The sequence below is a fragment of the Falco cherrug genome, chromosome 6 (assembly GCF_023634085.1).
Source record: "Falco cherrug isolate bFalChe1 chromosome 6, bFalChe1.pri, whole genome shotgun sequence".
NCBI classification, from domain to species: Eukaryota; Metazoa; Chordata; class Aves; order Falconiformes; family Falconidae; genus Falco; species Falco cherrug.
The window spans coordinates 89,496,528-89,522,750 of NC_073702.1; the positions used below are offsets into that span (position 1 = coordinate 89,496,528).

At 49.2% G+C, this 26,223-nt stretch overlaps 1 protein-coding gene across 9 annotated transcripts; it reads left to right on the forward strand.

Annotated features, from left to right (window-relative positions):
- Positions 1 to 263: 263 nt before the first annotated feature.
- On the forward strand, positions 264 to 25,334 carry LOC129736390 (uncharacterized). 9 transcript variants are annotated; one of them, XM_055714687.1, is made up of 10 exons: positions 264 to 353; positions 2,389 to 2,521; positions 9,247 to 9,321; positions 13,670 to 13,781; positions 14,389 to 14,533; positions 15,600 to 15,713; positions 16,287 to 16,431; positions 17,664 to 17,812; positions 18,317 to 18,456; positions 19,666 to 21,102. In XM_055714687.1, exons 4-10 carry the CDS (start codon positions 13,676 to 13,678, stop codon positions 19,785 to 19,787), a joined length of 921 nt encoding a protein of 306 aa, XP_055570662.1. In that variant the 5' UTR covers positions 264 to 353; positions 2,389 to 2,521; positions 9,247 to 9,321; positions 13,670 to 13,675; the 3' UTR covers positions 19,788 to 21,102. The 9 variants fall into 9 exon arrangements, with proteins under 9 accessions (XP_055570662.1, XP_055570664.1, XP_055570665.1 ...); XM_055714689.1 differs by having other exon boundaries at positions 274 to 325; XM_055714692.1 differs by having other exon boundaries at positions 285 to 385.
- The last annotated feature ends 889 nt before the right edge of the window (positions 25,335 to 26,223 follow it).

Genomic DNA, 26,223 nt, shown 5'->3' on the forward strand with positions numbered 1-26,223 from the left:
TGGATGCTACATACATACATGCGCATCTTCTCTTTAAGATTCTCCCTTCTCTTATATCCATGGCTTTCAGCTCAGGCAGTGCTTTGATACCCCAGTGCTGATTTTTGACTCGAGCACTTGCAGAGACTGGCTCCTTGTGCTGGTGGGAGCCTGATCCATTGCCCAGCTGCCTTCCTCAGGGGAGAAGTCACAGAAGAGCTTCAGGAGCAACTTGCTGTAAAGCTGCTTATTTAGTGAAAGTGAAAGTGAAAGTTAAAATCAGCCTGAAGCCTGGAGGAAGGCAGCAGCCATCACCTGGAGGTGCTGCGATGGAGATGCAATGGAGGTGCTGCGGTGGGGGTGCTGCGATGCGGGTACTGTGATGGAGATGCATGGGGGTGCTGTGGTGAGGGTGCTGCAGTGGGGGTGCTCCGATGGAGATGCTGCGGTGGGGGTGCTGTGATGGGGGTGCTGCGGTGGGGGTGCTGCAGTGGGGGTGCTGCGATGGGGGCACTGTGATGGGGGTGCTGCAATTGGGGTGCAATGGAGGAGCGATGGGGGTGCTGTGATGGAGATGCAGTGGGGGTGCTGCGGTGAGGGTGTTACGATGGGGGTGCTGTGATGGGGTGCTGCAATGGGGGTGCTGCGATGGGGGCACTATGATAGAGATGCAATGGGGGTGCTGCAGTAGGGGTGCTGCGATGGAAGCGCTGCAATTCGGGTGCTGCAATGGGGGTGCTGCGATGGGGGTGCAATGGAGGCGCTGCAATTGGGGTGCTGCGATGGAGTGTTGTGATGGGGGTGCTGCGATGGGGGTGCTGCTGCAGCCCCCGTGCCCAGGTGCCCATCGCTGAAAGGCAGCCCTGGGCCAGCACAATCCCCCCAGCACCGCTCAGTCCAGCAGCTGAGCTCAGACAGCACCTACTGGCACCTCCCGTGTGCCGCTGCGGGGGGTGTTGGCCCAGGCCGGGAAGCCGTGACAAACCCGACCTTCCCAGACTGCCGTGGATGTCCTGCTCATTTTCCTGGGAGAGGAGAGCTACCCTGGGGCAAGCTGTATTAGGGAAGGGAGGGACTCTTGCAGGGGACCAGGGAAGGGGATGCTGATGCCAAGGGAGTGCCTTGAGTGGAGATGGGGGCAAGAAACAAGGGTAAAACAAAAGAAAAAAATAAAGAGAAAATGAAGAGAATAGGAAAAAAAGAAAAGAAGAGGAGAAAAGAGAGATAATAGGAAAAAAAAAGAAAAGAAAAAGAGAAAAAAAGAAAAAGAAAACAAAAGGAAAAGGGGGGGAAAGGTGGGTGGGAAGGAGGGGAAGAGGGAGGAAAGGAGGGGGAAAGGAAAAAAAAGTCTACAGGTACTAGCAAGGAACAAACTGGAGGTCATCACTGCCTCAGCTCTGCATGCAGGGCCATTCTGTACCCCTCAAGCCCCAGTTCAGACAGCCTTTCAAGGCGCAGAACATTTAAGTCCATAATTTTTCTTTTTTCACCAAGTTTTATGTGGCACTGAGGAAAAAAACCCACCACATCTCTTTCATTCTTGGCTGCAGCATTTTAAATCAGAAAGGAAGAGGAGGTGCAGTTTCTATCTGTCCGCCTTCAGGCACCCCCAGTGCAAACCCTGGCACCGATGCTTGTAACTCCTGACAGTCGTGACTGTCACAACAGCCAGAGAAACAGACCAAGACCCCTGCAGCTGTGGGGCTCCACAGCACAAACCTGAAAAAGCCCCCAGGGCACCCATAGGTCCTAACGGCCCTGAGCAGCCTCAGCTGGGACCCACACCCACGCCCCTGCCCAGCAGCTCCATTGCAGCTCAGCCTTGGGCTGCCTTGCAGGTGGGTTGGGTTGGTCCTTTTGGGGTGGTCCTTAGGTTGCCTGCAGCCCCGGCCTTGGAGCACCCTTTTGTTGTGCCTGGGGCTGCTGTGAGGAGCTGCTGCTGGCACCCAGCTCTGCTCTGTGTGCCTGCTGGGGTCTCCGTGCCCCCCTTTGGGGGCAGTGCTGCTCCCTGAGAAAGGCAAGTGCTCTTGTTACTCTTCCATTTCTTGTCCCTCGGTAGCTATCTCCTCCAGGGTTTTTCAACAGAAGTTCTTGTTATATGTATGTATATTTTCCCCTGCTTATATTTGTCTCAGAAGCGACCTCATCTAACATTTTCCTCAGGGGAACAGGTCTGCATTTATGACCATAAACTGATTTATCTGCTCATAAGAAGATGGTGCAGCCTACTGAGCCACCCTCTGATCGAGGCTTGTCAGGAACCCCTGCTTGCCGGCCACAGGGCTCCTGAGCCTGCTCGCCTCCTTGCTGTCTGCAGGTTTCTGCTTACAAGCTGGTTTTTGCTTGTGAAGACTCAAGCCCACTGATTTTATTTTTTTAAAAATATGTATATTCCTTTTCTGTTCTCAGGATGGTCTCACGGCTTTTCTGAAGTGCTGCGGAGGAAATCGCTTCACTGAAGCATCTCTGCAAACTGCTGACTGATGATGAAATCTTGCTGGGAAGGAGCAATTTTGAGCAACAAGCCCTAGCCTTCTCCAAGGCGTGCAGCCGCCCGGGCGGTGGAGCTGGGACGCCGTAGCACTCGTCCTGCTGCTGTGGTCAGAGCTATTTTCCAAGCACTTTTATTTTAAGACACCACGGACTTTGGGGCCCAAGTCTGACTTTTGTTGAGGGTTGGAAGGGCAGGAGTGTAGCAGGGCTGGCCTGGTGCTGTGCACCCAGAGGTCTGAGTAAACCACTAGGACCTGCAGAGATCCCACTGCATCTCTGGGTAGCCTTGTGCTGATGGTCAGGATGATAGAAGTAGGGGAGCTGGTGTGGACTTTGAGGGGGGTTGATTGGTTTTAAATACTGATTTCCTTTCCTGTTGAGTGTAGGGGTTGACGTATAAAACACCTGGCAGGTGGATCCGCCTTTGGAAGCAGAGCATGCTCAGTGTGGTGTGTGTAGGGAATGAGCCCATGGCATAATGGCTTTTAATGTTGATGAGTTTTATGAAGTGATTGTGATGCCTCTTCCTTGAAACACTTCTGCTCACTGTTGTAGGGGGTGTATTGCAAAAGAAGGTTTCACTGCTGTGTCCTATCACCCAGGGCTGCTCTTGCATGAATCCTGCTGAGTGAGGGATGTGTTCCTTGAAAACACTTACCTGCCTGGGGAGCACATCTCTGCCCCGATAGTTTTCTCTGGTTGGGCAAGTGCCCTGTTTATGGTGAGTAAAATCAGAGGAGATTTACAGCCCACACTGATATAATGTGATCCAGCCATGACAGACAGTCCTTTTGTCATCACGAAGGATGGATCTAGTTGTTAGTACTATATTTTATTACAGTAACAGGCAGGTTTGAACTGCACTTGTGAAGGATGGATGTGTTAGGAAGGAAAACACTGGAGCTGTTGTGGCTCACTGTTGTGTTAAGGAAAACTGTCTTGCACGTCACATGTGGGCTATTTTACACAGCAGAAAAAACCCAACCCTTGCTGTCGGGGTTTGCTCTTTTCAGGGTGCATTTCCTAATTTTAGAGGTGGAATTCATGCGTTCTGCTTCTCACATTGTTGGTGAGGTCTCTGAGAAAGCATCTGTGGTCAGAGCAAGTCTTTGCAACTAGTACTAGCCCTGCTTCTCCTCAACTCCCAGTTGCTCACAGACAGTTGTTCAAAGTGGGTCTTACATCTGCTGTTGTTTATACACAGGAGCTTTGCAGGGCCATGTGGTAGAGTGGCAGATTATACAGTTTATAAATAATCTGGCTGCAGTTATAGCCTTTCTGTGTCTTTAAATATATATTTATATATATGCACACTTGGTGAGAATGATACTGTGTAGATCTATGTGACCTGACTGTCACTTCCACAGACTTTAAAACAAAATAAGTGATGTTATGCTTCAACTTGAGTGACAGTCCGAGCCCCTAATGCTGGTGAGAGGTGTGGAGACTGACAGCCAGCCCCCCATATGATGCCTGGCCCCCGCTACATGCCAGCAAGGTGCCTTAGACCGAGAGTCCCGAAGCCCTGTGCTGGTGGCACGTTGGGATGCCTGGAAGCTGCAGCGGTCAGGCACGAGAGCAAGCCTGCAGTGATGGCTCTACCAAGGCTTGTGGATTCTGACTGTTGGCAAGCCTCGACAGAATAACCAGATTAAAACTGTTAACACCATAGCTTTCCCTAAAACTTAATTAGTAGGAAGGAAGAAAAGGAGGACGGGCAGGCCCTGCTTTGAAAGTTGAGTTGCAAAAAGTAACACCACAATAACCCTGAAGAGTGTTTGGACTAAGGCAATGTAGGTGTTTGGTGTTCAGTGGAAAATATGGTGAGAGGCTGATGTTGCAGAGCTGACGGTGCCTCTCCAAGGAGCGCAGGGCTGGGATACTCAGAGGCTTTTTCTGACAATCTCATCATCAATCAGCCCTTGTCAATTTGCTGCCAGTGGGTTTCAAAAAGGGGTGGTTGATTTTACTGCTGACCCTTCTGAACGCCTGTTCTTTAGACACCTCCTGATGTTACCCAAGGGAGGAATTCCAGTCCCTCCAAAAAACAAGCTTTCTTCTAAGGCACCTCAAGCATCCCAGGTCCAAACCAGAGGCTACCCCAAATCACCAGATGTGCTGGGGCAGATCCTCATCTACATCTGCAGGAGCAGGAGGTCTTGGGCACTGCGTGGCAGGGCCTGGGAACTCTTGTAGGTTGCAAAAAGCTGCCACGAGAAGCTGCATCTCACCTTCTTGAGGTGTAAGGCCCTTGTCTTCAGCTGGCTTTCCATGGGCACATTTGGTCTCCAGCTTGAATGAGAAAAGCAGTCTACTGCATGACCTTGGAGAGGCTTCAAAGTGCTCTGTGAGGATCTAGATATGTGCGTGTGCATACATGTCTCAAACAATAAACGCATTTACTGTAGGCAAAAATGGCAATGCTGTTTTCAGTTATGGCTTTCTTATGCTTCCTGCTAGAGCTGCCTTGCTTCACTTCTGACTTAACCAAAATTTCTTCTTTGGCTGCAGTTTTCCCTTGTTGCTGCCACTTTCCATTGTGCTTCACTTGCCTCAGGCTTAGCTTGTTTCTGAGAAGTTATAGCAGAAAGGGTCTTGCTGGTTTTGACTAACCTTAGGAGAAAACTGATGTTTTGTCTTAAATTTCTGACTGCAGTAGTGTTTGCTATGTCTAACACTTCCAGGTTCTGAAAGGCAGTCTGGAAATTCAGCTGGAGGATCGACATGCAGCAAAGGCTGTGGGGTTTTGCCTTTGAAAAGTAGTGAAATAATTCTGAGTTATAGGTTTGAAAATCCTTACATAGGAAAGGATAGAGGCTGGCAGAAACAGCCTGGAGAAATGGTCTTTTCCTTAAGAGGAAGGGGATAGGGCAATTGTGTTGAATAAGGAGAATTAGGACAGGTAAGTGGATGCACAAGCGAGGATGCAGGATGTGGAAAAGTGGGTGAGTGAAGTTTGTATGGTAACATACACAGAAGAACCAGTTAGAGGGACTGCTGTCTAAAATGTGCCACGATATACACAATTTTTCAATAACTGCATTTCCATATGGTCAGCCAAAACCTGTGTAATATGTTGCCAAGGTTGTTCCCTGCTTTGGCCCACAGAAAGTTACCAGCTTTCAGCTCGTGTTGGCTGTGCTAGGATTGCACATGGTTAAGACTTGTCTGATGTGGAGGCTTTTAACAGGGGCACGAATATTAGTGTGGATGGAAATGCATGGCTGAGCACCCCAGACAAACACAAAGGGTTCAAGGAGCGGCTTGCAACGGCCGCAAAGCCAGCTCATGCACTTCCCACAAAAAACTAGAGGACAAAGAACTAACAGAAGCCTTGGATAAGGTGACAAGTTGATGACCAATAGTACTCTACAATAACCAGCTAAAGATAACCAAAGGCTCAATTTTGCCTGAAACTCTCGAGGGGTGAGGCAGGACAGTACAAGGTCATGGTATCCACTGCTAAAGGGTGTGGAAGGTGCCACCAAAACCAGAGGAGTCCAGGTTGCACAGTGAGGCTGTGATGGTGTTATCCCATGGGCTTCCTGCTGCACACAGATGATCCTGGCCAGATGGATGCATACAGCTCTGCATGGAAGTGTTGATGGGAGAGTAGGAGTGGGTAGAACCAACTTATTGGATTATTTTTATTAAAAATCACCTTCCCTGTCTGTAAGGTCTTGCAGTGAGCTTTCTTCCACTAATTTCCCACAGTGATGGAACTAAATGTTCCATCTCTGCTAATGATTCATGTAGGAGGTGATATATATCCATGTGCTGGCATTTTATATATACTTTAGTTGCCTTTAAAAAAAAAACCCTAGATAATTAGATTGCAAAATTGCTATGTTAAAGGAGTATTCATGCTGAAGTCAGGCACTCCACTGCTGCAAATTGAAGTTGTCTGTTAAAGCTTTGTGCTGCCCTCCTGTAGGAAAGCTACTGCAATCGAAATATTTGCCATGTTTCTCATTTTCTAAGTGCTCAGCTCAAGATCCATGTTGCCCATTTGACAGCTGCATCGAATGCTGGCAATTATAGGTGACACTGCTGCATTTAAGCATATGAAGCGCCACAAAAAGTGCTATAAAGAAAATCAGGCCACCCAGGTTTCGAAGCAGGCTTTCTGCGTGAGAGGTTCTTGCTGACCTGGATGCTGCAGCTATAAAACGAAGGCAGCTCTCTGCTCTTGCCCAAGTCTGGAAAACTTGTGCTCTGACTGCAATCCAGGTGCCTTTTCTCCCTTCCTACCTGTCTCTGTCCCTGACTGTGCTGGGTGGCCACATGGGCTCTGCAAAATGGCTATCTCTAGCCACTGAGGGCTTGCAGAGGTCCGCTTCTAGTGCAAGGGGCTGCTTTCCTGGGTGCCTTTTGCTCTTGTGGAGATGGGGGGGGGTGGGGGGTGGTGTGTTGATGCTTTGCGGGTGACAGAGTGCAGAGAAAAGCTAGGCAGGAGGGTGATATTTTGACATCCATAATGATACAAAAGTGGTGCTGCCCAAGCAGAGTACTGAATGGATGTTACGGGTTGTGTGTTACTGCTACAGTGACTGAAGAAAATAAAGTTTACAGAAGGAAGATATTGGCCATATAATTGTGTCCTCATTCACCCCTGCTGAGCTCCGCTGTTGCCCTCCTCTCTGAAGGGGGGGCTGTGCAGGTGAGTGTCTGGGGTCTCGTACCCGGCAGCTCCCGCAAGCGCTGCCGTGCTGCTGCTGCAGTGCTGTGGACACTGCTGGCTCCCGGCCAGCCTGTGCAGAAGGGAAACGTGCCAAGGCATAATCAGTAAGTGAGAACATCTGGGGAGAATACTTTCTGCTTGTCTCATGAAAGTGAGCTTAGAAGCGCATTGTTGGTTTTGGTGTGTCCCCCGCTTCTTTCTCTCACAAGAGTGGGGCCCGGGTTAGTTCTGGGTTACTTAAATGCTTACAACAATGTCCTTAACATAGAACTTGGCAAAAAGGTTTGCAGAACAGTCAATGATTTTTTTTAGCATGACAGCTGCCTTAATGTGGTTGAAAGTAAGTGGGTAGTGGATCCCTATGAACCTTCTTGCTCCCTTAAACCTAGGGAAATTTCCTTGCTGCCAAAGGGTGAATCTGTTCTGTTCTCCAGCAACAAAAAGCAGACAATTCTCCTTAAAATACACAGAGGGGACTGCAGACACAGATCCTCTTCACCGTGTGCCCATCCTAGTGCCTCCGGTTGAGCCCCATCCCCTCCAGCCAGCAGCGCGGGAGGGCTAATCCCTGGTACTGAAGGCACCCGGATTAACCTGCTGCAGGATTAGGATGCTTGAGCTGTTGTTAGGAGATTAATACATTTGGTTGTCAACATTTGCTGAACTTGGCCTGAAAATTATTTCCAGTGAGGTCGCTGCCCCTTGGGCACAGCTTGCCTGGCACGTTAGGAAAGGCTATGGTTAAAGCAAGAGGCTGCAAGGGTTAAATGGGAGCTCTGAGCATGCAAGGATGCGTTTTGGGTTTAAACCAGACATTGCTGATGGGGGCAAAAAGGCTTTGGTGGTCTCATCTGTTGCTGCTGAGCTCTTGCCTGGCCAGGGAGGTGGTCGGGTCGGTGGGGGTGCCTGTCTTGCGGTTTGGTGCAGGTGAGGGCATGCAGCATGCTACCTTAGCCCGGGTGTCAAGCCCTTCTGCTTTTCACAGGCTCTTTTATTTTGGGTCACTTGGCTGGAAGCAAATGTAGCCACTATCCTGGCACTAGTTTTGTTCACCTATTTGTGCTGATGTCCAGATAAGAGAGAAACAGCTCTGTCCTAGGTGACATTAGAGCTTTCCTTGGTGAGGAAAAGTGGCTTTTTGGTACTTTGCTTTCTGGAGTTTCCCGCTGATGACAGCATGTGCCATGAAGCTGGTGAGCTGCCCACAAATGAACTTGTCTCAGTTCCTGCATGGTGCAAAATGAGTTTATTTTAAGGGCAGGGCCTCCGCAGCAGTAGGTACCTGTGGGGAGAAAGCAATTGGCTTCCACTTTCTGTGCTGGAACTCAAGCTGTCTGTCCTTGGAGTGTCTTATTTCAGCTGCTAGCAGGAGAATTCATCTTTTAAAACAAACAAAAAAAAAATGAAACAACAAAACTTCCTTTTGTCAGCACAGTGTTAATTCCAGCACAAAGTCTGCTCATGCTAGCTCAGCACCTTGTAAATGCTTACACAGCTTTCTAGTGCACGGGGTAGTGATAGTGGAGCTGTGGTCCCATTGCAGCTGGTCCCACTATTGTGTGTGGACTGGTGCCTGGGGTGCACTGATGCCAGTGGAACACACCATAGTGCTGCAGGGAGTGTGCGTGGGGAGGGATGGGCATGGCAGATCCTTGAAAAGCAATTCTTTTTCCCTTTTTCTTCTCTGGGAAATCACAAATGAGGGCTCTAAAGACAGACCTGTCTTTAAAGGTTTTTGGTGATACAGGGAATATGTGTATATTCCTCTTATCAGTGGGAAACTGCCATGATGGTAAAATAACTGTTGGAGTGAAACAGTTCCCAGCTATTGTGACCCAGGTGGATAAAACTTGCATCTGCTTCAAAGCAGCTTGTCTTGAAAAGTGAAACACCGGCTGCGGGGTGGAAATGGTTCCAATTATTTCATTCAGCCCTGTGCCTGAGCATCTTGATTTCAAGACACCCTTCCAGGATGTGGGTCAGGGCGTGCTCCCCTCTGCGCATACCAGCGCTGGCAGCGGCTGGTGGCTGGAATGTCTGTATGGCATTTGTCACACACCTGACAATATCATTTTTCTTCCTCAATGGGCCAGCGAGGATATTCAATGGAGATTCCCACGTGGAAGACAGAAGTCTGAAAGGCCCTTTGGCGAAGGGACACTAGACAGGTAGGGCATTTCCCTAAACGCTCGCTCCGTTTGACATGGGTATCCCCGAGCGGGGGCTGTGCCAAGCAGTCCCATCCTGGCAGAGCTGTGCAGCCCAGCAAAGCAAGGGCTGTTGGGTTTTAACACATTTATAAGCACTAAGTACATTCCTCTGTATCCTACCAACATTCTTTAGGGAATTTCTGTAAAGCTGCATGATAAAATAATTTTGAATATTTTATCCAAGGCCTGTGTCACAATTTATTCTGAAAAAAAGAACTTTTGAAACCCAGAATGTGGGCTTAGAGCTTCTGCCTGGCTTACTGCAGTGCAAGGACAAGGCTACTGCTGTGGTGGCATCGCTCCCAGCCGTCTCGCTGCAACAAGGCAGATGCATTAAGAAATAACCAGCAAGAACACAGGACAGAAAAAGGTGCATGGGTTCTCCCACGTGCAGAAATTACCCTGGGTTTGGGTCAGCGCGGACCTAGCTGGCCAGCTGTGCCTAACAGGTGTATGTAACATGGCTGTCTAAGTGATGAATTTCAGACTACCCATTTGATGGATGAAAATGTCCGATACTCTGCTTGAGGTTGTTTGGGCTATCTGAATAAAAACATCTGTATGCGTATACACACTACGTAAGTGGCCCATGAATAAGATGTGATCCAGTGTGAAAAAAGTGCATTGTGGATGTTAATATACTAGGAGTAGAGGGCCATACTATGGATGTATCTGTCAGGCTTGTATTTCAGCCCGTGCTTGGTGTAACAGTGCTTATAAACGTGTAACCTGAAGGTGGCTTCTAGGAGATGGGGGGGGGGGGGGGGGGGGGCGGGTGTCACAGCGTGCATATCTGGGGGGTGCACAAAACAAAAACAGGAGGAAAAGATGCTCACTCCACCAAACCATGAGGTCAGGCCTTAGTTTTCTTCAGGGAACTGGTTATGTACAAGCAGGTTTTGTTTGTGATCAGTGTGGGGCACAACACGTTGTCTGGCTGATGTCAAATTATCACGCGTAAGCCGCTGGTTTCCCCACCAGATACCATCGAAGGGCGGACCTCAGACCCACGCTGATAAGGTAGGCAGTGACAGCGCTGGCGGGGTGCCCTGTCCTACCTCCCAGCTGGCAAACCCAAGTTCATGTCGGCTTTGTACCCCTATCCCAGGTTCCTCGGAAGCCCCAGCAGGGTCCGTCCCCAGCCCAGTGATGGTGCTTCCAGTGGGTGAGGCCAGAGGCTTGTTTAGTCACTGCCTTTATGTTGATGAGAGCCCAGCAAGGCTGCCCGCCTGTAGGCACTGCAGTTGCACAAGATAAATGATATTTTGATGCTGAAGCATATTTTTAGTTGGCTGTAACAGTTTAAATTTGAGGGGGAAATACATAAAGTGAAAAGAGGGGATGTGGTGAGACTGGAGAGGTGCAGGTGGAGACTGATGAGCCAGTGTGGCTGCTCTGACTCCGTGGGACTGGCTTGCAGGGAGGGGCGGGATCCTTTCCTATATCTGAACAAAAATTTACTTGTGCAATATGCTTGAACCCAATCTCGTTGGGGGGAAACAAAAATAATCCTAGAGAAGTCTATTTGGCACTTCAGGTTTGGGGTCATTTTATCACCTATACTTCCCTGATGGTTCTGATGTTGGGAAGGTTTTCCCAGGGGTTTCTAGAGTCCATCAGAGTTAGGAATTACTTAAAGGCTATTTCTGAGGGCAGATTTGTGGATTTTCAATGGAGTATGCACAGCCTGCAAGGAACAGATGTGAGGTATCAATACACAGGATTACTATACATGCGCTTGCCATGCAAGAGAAGCTACTTGTGTCTTGCAACATCTAACGCTATAAAAAAATATAAAAGAGGGCTGCAGCTTCCAGCTCCCTCTGGGGCTGTGGGAAGGTCTGTTATTGCTCACAGGACCCAGAGCTCACCGTGTCTTGCATCTCCAGCTTCCCCAGGCCCCGGCTGTCCCCTCTCCCACCCTGGCTCCCATTGTGCGATGCCTTTGGCACGAGAGGGCTGGGTTTCCCTCCTCCTGGTGGAGCTGGGAAGCACAAAGCAGGCGAGAGCACGCACCCACGCGCTATTGTCTGCCAGCAAGCTGGGAGCGTGCATTGCTCTGCTCCAGCTGTTATAAAAGTCCCTCGTTAAGTAATCGCGTTTCTCTTGCATAAGTGCTTGTTTTTGGGAGGCTTCAGCCAACTGGAGGCTGCGGCTCAGATGGAAAGCATGCCAAACTACTGTGATTATCTTTTTTTTTGAATAAATATTGCATGGTTATTTATCTGCTGTGAGTTGTATAAAATCTCTTTAGATAAGGCTGAGCGGCAGAGCCTCCCCGGCGCTGGTGGTAGCTGAACTACAGCTGCAAGGCACTGCCAAAAAGCCCTCCTGGATCTTTGTGAGTAATATTTCTGATTCCTCTAAAGGGTGGTTGTGGCTGAAACTGCAGGCAAGGAAATATTGCGGATGATAAATTAGAGGGAGGCAGGAGGTGAGAGACAGTCTTGAAATCACTGACCGGTTTGAAAAGGCAGCTTTCCTCCTGGGCTTCCGTAAGCAGGCGTGGGCTTCTCCCAAGTGTGTAATCAAGTCTCTCCCAAATATGCTAATAAAACAGAAATGTGTTGAATTCAATTACAGGGCTGTCAGGAGGACGTAGATTTGGCCTGACAGTGAGATCCACTAGTCCCATGTCCTGGTTTGGAGTGGCCAAAAGGCAGTGTTCAAGGAACAGATATAAGAATAGGACAAGTGATGTTTCCTCTCCTGCATTTTCCTGGCTTTCCAAAATCTGCAAGGCAGTTATTTCCGGAGTCAGAAATTATATCTTTAATAGTACAAGTAGATTTTTCTTTTCAGAATTTCAGTCATTTGTTGAAGACACTTTGTTTTGGGATGTGACTGACATAAGCCTAATAGGGATTTGATAGCTGGAGTTAAATGAGCTCTTTCACGTAGGATTTTAATTTTAGAAAAAGGGTGATTTTTCTGTGTAGATGTAACGGGAAAGGGAAAAGCTTGTATGGATTTACAGAGAATGGCACCTCCCCTCCCATTTCCTTGTGAAGTGTCTACTTGCAGCTTGGTCCATGAACAAAGCCTGGAACTATAAACTGTGCACTGAAGTGGGAGCTGGAATTTTAGCCCAATGCCGAGTGCCTTGGAGCAGCTCGGTTGTTATTCCTGCCAACTCTGGAAGGCATTGAAGTGCCATTGCATAGAGAAGACAGCTCAAGTGCTGAGCTGCGAGGGGAAATAAAGCTGTTGGCTATAGTGTGCATGCACATATGCTTACTCTTATAGGTGGCACAAAATTCTTCCTTGACAGAGCAAATGCTGGACTAATGGAGAAAGCTTGAGAGAGCTCAAGTCACTACTTACAATCCTTGAAAAAAACATAGTATGTAGCTTTTACAATCTATAAAGTTCTTGAGACCTGCTAAAGCATTAAATCTCATTTGCAGCCAGCAGACGAGGAGGTAATACCACCATGAAAAGATATTATTCTGTAGGAGTTACAGGATTAGAGATGTAAATGAAAAGCTGTATTGAACTAAAAGGCACTCAGCTGCAAAGCCAAGACTTTGGGAAGGAAATGTGAAAACATTAAAGTGGGCAAAATTGATAGGCCTGCTGGCTTCAGTAAAACTGCAGTGGTGATGGCAGATAAGTTTTACACGTCCTCACTTATTATTTAGACCTTGAAACCTTTGGAATACATCCATAGGCAAACCTGAGCAACGCCTCTTGTACTGTGCTGGTAAGGGAAGGGTGGTGGCAGAGCAGGGCTAGCTGGGCACCCCATGGTTTCCCGCAGCATTCCCGCAACCTGGCAAGGCTACTCTGCTTCTGTGGGTCGGGGCCATCCAGAACCTGGGCAGCCCCCCCAGATGTTTGCTTTCCATCTGAAACTTGGATGGGGGTTCTTTAGCCATTAGTGGTAGGGGCTGGTAGAGGTCGTTAACAGGATCTGAGGCACTAAGACAAGTTTTTCCCCCAGATCATTGGATAACTTCATGGATCTGGAGAGTTTTCAGCTGTAAAAACCTGTGAGAGACTATCAAAGATACTACTAAAGATACTAAAGAAATCCTTGAGCTGCTGAAGAGTGTTCTGGGGAAGTATCAGTTGCTTGCCCTGGTTCTGGGCTGCTGGCACTGACTGTTGTCAGGAAGATGCTGGTTCAAAGAAAGATGCTCCTAGCTCAGGCAAGGCCTCTTCAGTCATTACGGAAACACCACAAATAAAAGTCGGCAGTCAAACCTGGGGTATTTACAATGTTATTTCTGAAACAGTCCCTGCGATATGGAACGAACCCAGGCACACATTAGGACAGGCAAACAATACCTCTGGTTTGTTGCAGGGTAAGATGGATGCTATACACAAGCCGAAGATTCTGGTGATGTTTCTGTCTCTGGCTACTTTCACAGTCATGGTGATACTGAATGCTGGAAATGCCACTGGGGCATTCAAAGGTAAGGCAGGCAAATCGTCTTTGTTAGAGGTGGGTTCCATGCATTAATCATTTAACGATATGAAGTGCCTTAGATGGGTAGATCTGTTACCTCGTTGCTTCTCTAAATACACCCTGATCTGTGGAAGGTGGAGGTAGCTGGTGCATCTTCCACGTGTTACAGCCAGGTGCCTGAGCCCTGCCCAATCCTTTGAAATCCAAAGAAATGGTCCTGTTCCTGGTGAACCTGGATCCAGCGGAGGGTGAAAGGCAGACTTTGCGTACGCTGCCTTGGTGGAAGCTGTTCAGGCAGCTGCAGTGGGTTTCAGGAGGGCAGGGGTGCTGGGTTGGATACTACCCAGCTGAATCTGTCAGGAATGGGTATTGTGTTCCTCCCTGGCTCTGTAGGAGAGGGAAGGCCCTTAGGGTTCCCCACAGGGACAGTGATCCCGTAATGGGTGTTCAAAGGCAAGCTAACTGCAGCACGTGGCTTGATTTAACCTAGGGCATCCTGTCGTCTCCCTCAGATCCACTGAAGGGTGGACGACTGCAGGGTGAGGGAAAACAGTCTTTCCCCATCCTTGGTATGTAGTAACACTTTTGCCTGCAACAACATTCATCCACTGCAGGTCTGTTCAGGACAACCCCTGGAAACATCTCAGCCAAGTACAACACTGACTTCACCCCAGCTGGTTGGACTTTCCTCATCTGGAATGTCATCTATGCCTGGCAGCTTGCCTGGCTTCTCTACGCCTTGTCAGGGATCTGTCGAAGGTATTTTCCCTGCTTACAGTATAAATGAGGCTCTTCCCTGCTGTAGCTCACCTTACCCACTTTTCTGGGTTTTCTAGTCCGAGTAAGTCCCCTGTCCTTCCTCTTGACATGGCACACCAAAGCTCTGCTGCTGGAGCATATCTGAGGCTCAGCATCCAAAGCTGGGAAGCAGTTTGGAGGTGCAGGAACTGCTCTAACGTGTGGACAGGTTACCAAGCACACAAACTGTTCCTTGAGGTCTGGTTTCCGCTGATTCATGTCATCTGGCAGAGCTACCCAGTAGCTGTGCTCACCTGCTTCTAGATGTTGAGAATGCACAGAGGCGAAATCGATTAATTATAGAGCGAATGCTTTGAGTTTATATTCTGTCAGAGAACTGACATTGGGAAGTCTCGGGTCACTGAACCGGGCTTGAAGCTTTTCCTGAGGCTATGGGATTGATAACTGCGCACGCAGTACCGTGCAGTATCTGCAGTATCCTGTGCTGCCTTCTGTGGGATAGACTGACATGGCAGCTCTGCTGCCGAGGGGGACTAGGGACCTGCTTAGCTTGAGTCTCGTGCATTTGATGATTTCATGTGACTTATAAGAAGTTGCTCAGTTGATACTGGCCAACACTGAAGGCTGAGGGAAGAACGATGTATATGTTTGTCCAGAAGTAACAAAGTCCATATACATGTATGTGCACACACACAATACATACATACACATGCTATGATCCCATAAGCCTTTTCCCCTGGGAGCTGGACCAAAACCCATGACCATGACACTGCTACTCCTACCAGCGGCACAAGCTTTGCAGCATCTGTGGAGCAGCCCTTGGTACCCATTAAATCCATGGTGGTGCAGAGACCAGCAAGAAGTTCCATACTGTGGGACAGCACCCTGATGGGGAAAGCTGCAGCGTCTCTGCATCAGAAGGGTGCAGAGCAGAAACAGTCTGGTTTAAGCTGAAATATTGAACTCTGATGTAGAGTCCCTGTCAGCATGAGGAAAATGAGTCCAGGGAAGTTTAGTCAATGCAGGCATTGTTTTTTCTTTCTCTGTATCCATTTTTTCCTGGCAGGAATGAACTTGGATGTGTCTACATAAAGCCAGACTTGCTGCCAATACCTTTTTATGTGGTGTGGATTCTGAATAATGGCCTCAATGTTGGATGGCTTTTCCTGTGGGACCGAGAGTAAGTGGACTTTTGTTACAAATGCTTCCCAACCCTCCTGCTGGGGCTGCCCCAATGCTCCATTTTGCCCATTCCCCTATGTGTGAACACTTAATCATACCTGTAAAACCCTACGGCAGGCCTTGGCAACAGGTAGCCTTCAAAAATTTGGGGTATTTACACCATGTTGTCATCTTGCCTGTGAGGTGGGTCAGTTATTGGAGCCCAAGATCTCCTCGAAGCTGCTGTTCTTCCATGATTTTTCCTCCGCAGGTAAGACAGGAGCCATGCCTCTTCATAAATACAGTTAAGCTCCTTGCCTTGGATTGTTTGCTTAATCATGGTCACATGAAGGGCTTTTAATAGCACCACTGTCAAGGGGTGAAGAAATCAGTTGCAGTCGGGAAAACAGCTTTGTGATTAACAGAGTAAAAGAGTAGTATGTCAAAATGAGGGCTACGCATAGCGATTACCTTAATTAAAGGCCGATTGACTTAAAGACAGTAAAGGCTAAACGCTAAAGCTGTGAATGAAGGCATTGTGACACCACTGAAAAGTGTTTTATCTTGTGTACATGCATGTTCTTTGTCCTAGATACCTCTTCCCAGCCCTGGTGTTCCTGGCAGCCCTCACTCTGACCACGTGTGCCTCCCTCTTCATTTCACACCGAGCCCTGAGCATCCATTCCTCCTGGTTCGCAAAGGGTCACAGAGCTGAGCTCTGGCTCATCCGCGTCCTAGTAGGTGGCATTTGGCAAGCTGTGCTGTTGGTATATGCTAAAAAAAAACAACCCTCTGTGCAGTGCTGAAGGTATCAAGAATGAAAGATTCAATGGCAGGAGATCAGTAAGGGAAAACTTCTGCCCTAACCTGTGCCTGCTGCAGGGGCACACAGCACAGGCTTCGTTGCATCTCTTTCCTACTGGATATCATGGGAATGATCCAGAGCAAGGTATATCCCTGCATTTCACTAGCTGCTACAGAATGAGGCTTTTGGCAAAGGATGTAAACTTCAGCCCAGACTTGTGTTTGGGTTGGAAAGAATATTTCTTATCGAGGGAGAAGCTGTTGCTAAGGGTGGCTTCTGTTGTAGCTGGTGATGTCCCTGGTATAGGACTACAAAAAGTTATAGATTTCTTTATATGGGGAAGTGTACACTGGTCAAGGTTTCAAATGCAGCTGCCTTTCTGAGTTTTCCCAAAGCTTGGAAGAAAATGGCTTTATTGCTACCCCTTAGAGGAGTGGGTGTTTGTTTTTGGCAACCTGCACAGGGGAAATAAGAGAAACATAGTCATGCTCCATCATTCCCTGGTTCCCTCCTTGTGCCCCTTTCCTAGCTCAAACCTGCTCCCCCAGTCCCTGCTTCCCCATCCAGGGAGTTGGGAGGGTTTTCAGCAGAGGGGGAGCCTGTGAAGCTGGGGGGCTCTGCACAGAAAAGTTCCTACCAGCCCTGCTGGAAATGAGCCTGCATCTCTTGGCACAAACTGGGAGTGGGCTCCATTCTCTGCATCTTGTATTGTGTTTCCTGAGGCACCAGTACACAGGGGAATGGGAATAGCTGGGTTACCTGTGCTCATCCAGGAGTGACTCCAGCCCTTGCTACTGCCTGTGGCAGGTTCTGTGTAGCAAAGAGGTTTTCTGGGAGGTAGTTGGAATGCAAAAAAGCTGTTCCCTTTGCCTGTCACAGCAGCCTGCAGCGACTGGGCTGGGCGGCCAGGCAGACTGGGCGTTTTGGGTGCAAGGGGCAAAGCCCTGCTGGGGTGGCTGGGCTTTGTACAGGGAATTCTGCAGCCACCACTGGGATGGATCTCTGGGGTACTTTGGGGACTCCAAGGCTTCAGCTCCTCCCCATGCTAAGGGACTCTGCCTGCAGCTAGGTCCAGAAGGCTGGCTCTGCTGCCCAAGGACCTGTGGGTCACAAGGCAAGCAGGAATTGCCTTCACCGCCGTTGTCATCTTGTGCTGTGTGGCAGGTCCAGAACGGGCTGGCACTCTACGGAACGTGGACCGCCATTGCCACCCTGCTGAACCTGGCTGTTGTGTTGACCTACAAGTGGAACGTGTCCCACGAGACAGCAGCCACTGCTTCGCTGAGCATCCTTGCTCTTGGCCTAGTACTATGGTAAGCAGCCCCATGGGTTCCCACCAAGCCTGGAAGACCCCTTCCACCTCTTTCAAATGGGTTTGGCTACGGCCCCAGTTCATTCCTAGGCTGTCCCCGCACCAACGCTGAGTACAGAGGCCTCTGGTAAAATCCATGGCAGACAAACAGGGAGCCTGGGCAGAGGTTTCTCCTCCCCGACGCTCAGCAGTGCCATAAGCACCTGCAACGTGCCAGGGACAGATGCTGGGACCTGCATAAGCCCAGCCTGCCCTAGGTTTGCAGGTGAGGGCTTCCTACAGAACACACACGAAACATGGCTTTATTCTTTCCCTGAACTTACCCTAGAGAACTTCTTTTATTAATCTTCTGAATCTTAGTAAATGAACAAATTTGGATTTGGGTACAAACTGGCCTGCAAAAAAACCAACCCATTCTTTGTCCAATTCCTTACTTAAACTTTCCAGGGTGGGGGGGAGAATACACAGAGAAAATGCTTACTTTGGTCACTTGTTTTCTTCACAGGTTTTATCTAGAAAACTTCTTTCTTGACAAGTACGTCCACTATAACCTGACAATCTACCCAGTGGTCATAATAGCTCTGACTGGCAGCACGTGCAAGAACTTCTCATTGTCATCCCCAACGACGAATGGCATTTTTATAGGTGAATCTCTTGGACTGGTTCCAACTCCTGTAAAAGGCCACATCTTCCCTGTGTATGAGGGGCAGAAAGACAGAATTACTTCTTGTAGTGTTATTTATAAAAAGCAGAACTAGGGATTCATTAGAAGGTATTCACTTTGCAGAGCAGAGTAGGGCAGAAATCACTGTCCACGAGTGCTGGGACTGGGTTCAAACCCTGCATTGCCCCAGGTTCGCTTCCCGGTGCAATGGGTTTGCCCTGTGATTCTCCATCATCTACCTGGATCCTCTGCTGGTAACTCCATCTGAGGCAGTGCTGGGATAGAGGCTGTGGATTTCCATTTGCCCTACATTATTTGGGATCTGTATCGGAGACAGTAGTGCATACGTTTCTGACCCAAGCAGGGGTTGCATCTAAATTTCACAAAGCAAAACGCTGCACGTGCTGCTTTCCTATGCAGAGCTCGGGCTAGCCTTAACAAGTTTTGCTGGGATTATTTGGTTGCTGCAGGCCACTGTAGCAGAGTGCAGTCACCCATGGTAAAAGGGCTTAATCCATCCGAATACTGAACAGTCGCAGTCTGGTGCAAGCTGTACCATCATGAGTAGCTGGCATGAAAGGGACCGAGCTGTGTGAATCCTGCTGCAGCACTTTGAGATGCCTACCCTCGCCTCAGGGCCGGCGGGAGGGAGCAAGTTCCCACCCTTCAGCCTTCCTGCTGCCACATACCAGTGGCTAAAGTTAATTTTTAGACTGGCACCACCATTGCGACCACTCCAGTATGCATTCCCTTTTGCTGTAAGGGCAGCTGGAGCCTGGCAGTGCCTAAAAGCACCCAGCCAGGACCCGGCAGAGCTTGTCTGTCAGGGGTCTGAGGGCACTGGAGACCCATCGCCTGATGGTTGCGGCCACCAGGAATGCTGAGGGTATGTGTGATCCCTGGTAGGCAGCTGTGTTCCTCCAGGAGGTATGTTTTTGCCAGCAAAACTTCATTCTAAGTGCTCCGGCTTGTTTGACTGGTAGGGCAAGAATGTGGTTTTCTCAAACTCATGCATGATTCTTCATAAAAAATTTAATAACACACTCCAAGAAAAAGCACCACCACCACCACCACCCCTTTTAGACATCCCTTGACCTGGAAGCATCAGGTGAGTTTGGATACCAGTGAAAGTCTGGACTTTGAAATACAACCCTGATGTTGTGCTGACACATTCTGTGTTTCTTTTCTAGTTGTCCTGCTGGCAATGACTTGCTTGATCTTTGCTGTTCGGCTGGGACTAGTCACGTGCAGACACTGTCGGAGACCACTGGAAGCATCAGAAACCCCAGACCCATCAGGCACAGTGGCCTGAGACCTCTGGTGTGTTGTGACAGATACTTCAAAGGGGGGGGGGGGGGGGGGCGGGGGGAATAATTAGGTGTCTGCTGGTCCTTCCTTCCAGTATTGATTCCCTTGTGCTTTTCTCTATTTCTTTCCATTGTAAATGCGGATGGCTTGCGTCTACAAGCCATGTTCCTTTAGATTAGCTCCTCGCAGCCCCACCTTGACTCTGCACCCTCCTGCATTAGGTTTGATTCTGGACCAGCGCAGGGATGGGCTCTCAACAGCCACTGGGCAGGCTTGTGCGAACAGATGTTCATATTCTATCCTGGAGAGTTTATTTATCTTGGAGTGCAGCTGTCAGTGAGCTGTCCCCAGGGGTGAAGGTGAGCAGTTGGTCTGGCGCTGCCTTGGCCACCGAGTGCTAGGTACCGGCAAGCCCCGGCGGTGTGAGCCCATCTGCAGGCAGGGGCTGCTCCCATTCCTGCTTCTCTTTGTGATGGGAGCAGGTACCACAGCTCTGGGGCTCTACCTTCGTGGTGTCAGCTCTGATGCTTGATGTCCAAGGGGGAGAAGAGGAGACACTGAATAATTCTGACAATTGCAAGCCCTCGAACCTCTTCCAGCTTGTTGTAGCTTCAGAAACCAAAGACATGTTTGCTTTTCAGCATGCAGTAAGGTATCTGAGTCTCTGCCCTGGTTTTCCCTGACATTCTGAGTGAAGTTGGTCACTGTCAGCACCCCTGTGGACCCACAGTAACACAGCTTTGTGCTGTTCCTGCCCCACCTGCGATCAGACAGGATCTGGGCCAGATGGGAGCACTGGGCTGCCTTTCCCTGGCTGTGCAGGGCCAGCAGCTTGCCCTGGCTGCGTGCCTCCAGCTGGGCAGGCTTTGTAGCCACTCTGGCAGGAGGCTGGGTGTACAGGTGAGGTGATACCTGATCTGGGGTAAAGCCTGCTGCTTCAAAGGAAACTTGTTGAATTTTAAAAAAAATAATAATTTGAACCGGTAGGGCGAGTTCATCCTGGATCAGCGCTTTCTCATGTGGCTTCACCACTTCTGAGCTGGTGTTAGGAAGCTTAAAAGCAGATTGACTGAGTTGTTGGGCCACTGCCTCTGTTCCTGTGCCTACCCAAGAGGTGATGGTGCCTCACTGGTGTCTGGACAGTGTCTCTACATGGCAGGCGCATTCAGATGCTGAATATTTTTCAATACTATTACAAAGGTAAATTTTTCTAAAATAACACATGCTATTGTTTACACTTAAAGAGCAAAAATCAGTCTAATGTAATTTTTGTCACTCTGGTGTGTTTTCTTTTCAGATAAATCAGCTAATTCCACCACTTCTCTACTAACTCTGTAGATCTAGTGCAACTGTCCTAGCTTCTCTTTCACTTGTCCCCTGGGCTCCATGGTGACTCTGGTCCCTTGCTTGAGCCAGCTGCCCCCCTGCCCTGGGATGCTCCTGGGTACAGCTTCTCTCACCCATCACACCTTCATCAACCTTGGAGGTGAAGACTTGGACGATGCACATTCCTATATATGACTTAAACTCCTCTGCCCAGCACCCTGTTCATTAAACTTCCATTTTATAAGCTCTGCGTCCCAAGGGCCCAGCTAGTAAACTCCCAGCAGCTTCCCTGTAAGCTGCTGCCTTTAATACAGTGGTATTAAATCCCCTGGCGTGTGGATTAAGGGGTCCAGGTGGGGTGGGCAGTTGGTGTGAGGCTGGGCAGCCTCTGATGTGCAGGAAGCTCTGGAAGGTTTGTCATTCTCCCAAGGAAGAGCTTCTGGACCAGGGCATCTGCACGGCCCTTCCACAGGACGTTACGCAAAGCCTTCAGGGCTTTTGCTGTGTCTGTGCTGGCCAAATGATGAGGAACTATATGCCACATGACACAATTAATGTATTAATTAGCTTCGAAAAGTCAACAGGGCTTCTGTAGAGGGAAGTCATGTCTCCTACTCTGAGTTCTCCAAAGTACTCAGAAAACACATAGGTAAAAGTGAACTTCTTTTATGTGGCCGCTGGCCTCTAAAAAGCTGAAGAACTATGGCATAAAAGACATCGTAGGTGATTGAAGCTGGGAAATAGAAGGGATGTTTTTCTCCAGGAAGGGAGGTTGCTGGTGGCACGTGTCATTAAGCCTAGGCTGGCTAATGTAGTCATTAAAACCCAAGAGGCAATTCAATGATGGACGATTATTTAGGACACTAAAGGAGAAGGCTGACTGGGGAATTGCAAAAAGCTGTTAGGAAACCAAAGGTGGGCAGTGCAAATGATGAATAAATAACATTGTGGGCATGTACCAAAGGATGCCTAAGGGGAAAACCAGGCTGCATGTCACCTCTTGAGTGGTGTGCTCTGAGCTGGTCCCTGCCACTTGGATGCAAGAGCTTGGAGCTATGGTAGCCAGTCCCACCCCAGTATTTCCACATGCGGCAGCAGCAAAGGCAAATTGTATCTCAGGGGTGGTTAGGAAAAGATTAAAATCGAGAATACCCTCGCCCCTCTCTAAAGCTGCTGTGCACCCACATCTTGAGGGCTGTGTGCAGTTCTGGTCCTTGTGCGTCCAGGAGGTTATTAAGAGTTTGGGAAAGGTTTGGAGAAGAGCATTGGCATCAGGAAGCAAGATGTCTCCTTGCCCACCTGTGCACCCCAGAGCTGAGCAGCTCAGGCAAGGAGGTGTGTGAGCCCCTGTCCCCGGCCACCTCGCACGTGGTGCAGGGGAGCCAGCAGCCAGAAGAGGCTTAAAGGCTTTTTGCTGAGCAGTGATGAGGTACTGCAGCAGCGCACAGTTAATCTTTTGCAGACCTCCCTGACAACTGCCCCCAAATGATTATGTTGAGCTAACCCCAGCACCTCTTTGGCCACCCATAAATAAGCTCCTGGTCCCCAAAGGCCACCCCCCAAGCACTGTCTCCCCGGAGCTGGGGCAGGCATAGGTTCCCATAGCTGTCCCAGCACACAGAACTCCGGCCAGCTTTAGGGAAAGTGGCTTTCCTCACATCTGCAGCTGGAACAGGAGCCTAAAAATACTCCCCCTGCCCCCTTTTCTTTTAGTTGGGGTGGAGAGAAACAGATGAAAAATAAATGTGAACCTTCCTCTTCCAGCCTTGGTGCTAAAGATAGCCTTGAAGATATTTATAAAGATTTTTTTTATTTCATTTTGTCTTTTTTCCTGAAATGTTTGGTTTTCATTTGTTTTCAAAACACACTGATACGTAGTTTTGCCCACAAGAGATTTTTTTTTTTTAGTTTCAGCAAAGCTGCATTTCATGAAGCTGGAAGCCTGCCAGCTTCTTAGCAAAAAATAATCAGTCCAGCATTTGTTTCCGTGAGTGATTATAGGATTTGGGTGAATTTTACCAGATTAAAATTTCTTGGAAAGCTGGTGGCCTTAAAAACCCAAAGCTTGAAAAATTATTGTCATTTCTGAAAAGGCAATCCAGGGCCCTGGCAAAATCTCATAGCCCAGCCCAGGATGCCACCCGGGTCACCTGGGCTTCCTCGCCTCCCTGGGGGGCTGGAAGATGGATGGGGCTGGCAAAGCCAGGCATGATGTGGTTCCCAGGACATGACAACATACTTTGCTTTCTAATACCAAAACTAGGTTTATACTTGTCACCCTCTGAAGGGATTTGCTCTGTGGCTAAATGGGGGCATAGGGACAAGCAAGGTGATGGATGGACCACCCCAGTGCTGAGTGCAGGGGTGCTTGGGGATGCCTCCTTCTCCTGGCTGGGGACAGCCCCTGCTCTGTGCCTGGCTGCCTGCATCTGAGGATGACCCATCAGTTCAGCAATATTTACTCCAGAGGGCTGCATCAGCTGGGCTGGGTGCTGCTGATGCTACAAGAGAGTTGTTTTCAGTAAAAAAAGGTTCCTGGGAAAATCTGATTCAGAAGAATGTTGCATGAAAGAAGTTGTGGGTCAGGACAAATATGCATTTGAACAGAGAGAGCAAATGTGTTAATTCAAAAGGAATTTTTTTAGAAAAAATAGGGTTGTGAGGCCCTGGAGCAGGCTCTCATTAAAGCCCATGTGGCTTCCAGAGAAAAACATGCCTCACTTCTTGGGTTAGGGCTCAGCCAGCTCCTCCTCAGCCACCGTGAGAGCAGCTGATTTGGGTGCTGGGACCAGGGCAGGCTTTTCTTCAAGGAGGCATTCAGTGCTCTGGGCAGGGTCCCCGGCGACCAGCCTGCCCACAGTCCCAGGGCACCACGCTCTCCTCACCATCCTCCTGGCTCCACAGCACAGCCTTTCCTGCCGGGCTCCCGAAAACCAGAGCACCCAGGCAGAGGAGACATTGTGTTGTGACCTAATTTGTTCTCGGCTTGACTAATTGAGTACTAAAACCCTCAGTACTAATTACTTTATATTAAAGCATCTATGAAATGGAATAATAAATAAATAAAACTGAGCCCGCTGGAGAGAAGAGATGTAGCATCATGTTGCAAAGCAGGATTGCTTTCCATCTGCAGTTCAAAGCAATTCTGCAAACCCATTGCCCGGCTGCAGCCAGGGGCAATGGGCAGGGCGAGATACAGTCAGCAATGCTGGGATACAGGCACAAGTGGCACTGGCCACACTGGCCACCATGACCACCAGCAGGAGAATGTGGATGAAACTCTTGCTGGTACCTTGTCACTCCTCAAGGCATCTCATCAGAGGAGCATTGGCCTTGGAGAGGAAACACAACGGGGGCTGGCTTGAAATGCGGCGGACCCGAACACTCGTCGTCTTTTTTGGTTTTGAGGGGTTTGAGGGTTGGGGCAAATCCAGCCCTCGCTGGCTGCGCCTCCCGTTCCTTATCTGTAAAGCAAAGCTGAACAGGACAAGCCTCTCTGTACAGGACTGTGAAGATCTCCAGATAAAAGCATCAAATACATATGACGATGATTAAAGGCATCAGCACCCTTTGCTATGCACACAGTCTAAACACGCTCGGGCCATCCTGGGCTCTTTGAAAACTGTTAGATGTTTTCAAGCTAAATATTTATTTTATTTGCGTAGAGCCAGGACGGCCCCCTGTCGGGACATTAGCTCAGCTCCCTCTGTCAAAGGCATCTCAGCAAAAAGTTACGGGCTCAGGCGGGACTTATGCATGGGCTGAAAACATGGGAAAAAAATGTTGGAGCAGCCCAAGAGCCTGACCCTGCTCCCGGCAGAGCTGGAACGCCAGCCAAGCATGCATCAGCCGTGTGATAGCATGATGGGCATTCCCCATTGGAAACTTTGACTCAAACCCCATGAATAGCCACACAAGGATGCTGTGTTTGCTCCCTCCTCTCTGGGGAGGAAGGGTCTTGAAGACTTTTGCCCAGACAGCTGGTAAAATGTGATGTTCAACCAACCAAGAGGGGATGTTGCCTGCTCAGGGTGGGACTCATTAGGGTTAGGGAATGCTGGAAGCAACAGTGACATTAGCTGGTGACAGTTTGTCTGCAAGTTGTTCTAATAAAAACTTGAGATTAAAAAAAAAATGGGCATTACTGGGAAGTACTTAGCTTAAGTGACCCATGGCATGAATTACTTCCAAGAGAGAAAAAAAAAAAGTGTGTGTGTGTTTGTGCCTGTGGTTGCTGTTGCTTCCCCTGGAGACAATGTGTACTTTGCCACGTGTTCTGCAGGAGCAGAATAACGGAATCATTTGCCATGAGATGCCCCCAGGGCTGAAAGGAGAGCAGAGGGGTCGAGCAGAGATGTCCAAGAGCTGTGCCAGGCTGGTACAGGAACTCAAGCCTGGGCTTCTCGCCCCAATGCTTTACCTTAAGCCCATTAAAAATAGCATGGAGAAAACACGTGTGCTGTCACTGCTTTGGGCCACGGTCCTGGCCAAAAATGCAACCTCCTGGAAGACCCACTGTGTGTCCCCTTGTTCAGGGGGCACTTTGCCCCCTGCAGATGTGTTTCTGCTCCATCCTACTGCCCTTGGCATGAAAGAGTTCCCACCAGGTGTGGCGATGGACTTGGTATGAAAAGTCCCATTGGACAAAAGCTCATCCCAGATGCCTTTGAAGAAGACAAGAAATCGTAAGAAGACACCACCCACTGCATGCCTGATAGCAACAGCAGGTACAAAGTCATGGTCCATTCCCAGCATACCCTAATATTTTTTATCCTTTGAACTGGGTGCGCTGGAAGAGAGCAGTGTGCTGGGTTTTGCGCCTGTCTCCTGGCAGGGGCAGGAGATGGTCACCACCACAGGCACCATGTAGCCGTCGGCTGGGTCTGTGAGAGGCAGAGCAGTGGGCCTGGGGGTCCTGCTGCTCTGTAGGCTCTCTAGAGCAGAAGAGCATGATTGTCCTCGTTCACAGGAGGGTTGCATGGCTTTGCCCTGGTAGCTCAGAATAATGCAGGCGTAGCCCTGCGGTCTTCAAAGTGTGATGAGCGCTAAGGGCTCGGTCCCTGCTTTCGCATGAGATGTGAGCACCCCTTGGGTGCGAGCACCACATTGCCTTC

Excerpts from the sequence above, each read along its gene's own strand:
- LOC129736390 (XM_055714687.1), top strand. The coding sequence starts at position 13,676 with ATGGATGCTATACACAAGCCGAAGATTCTGGTGATGTTTCTGTCTCTG. Across the intron at positions 15,714-16,286 it reads CTTTTCCTGTGGGACCGAGA|ATACCTCTTCCCAGCCCTGG; the intron begins GTAAGTGGACTT and ends TCTTTGTCCTAG. Across the intron at positions 16,432-17,663 it reads TCTGGCTCATCCGCGTCCTA|GTCCAGAACGGGCTGGCACT; the intron begins GTAGGTGGCATT and ends GCTGTGTGGCAG.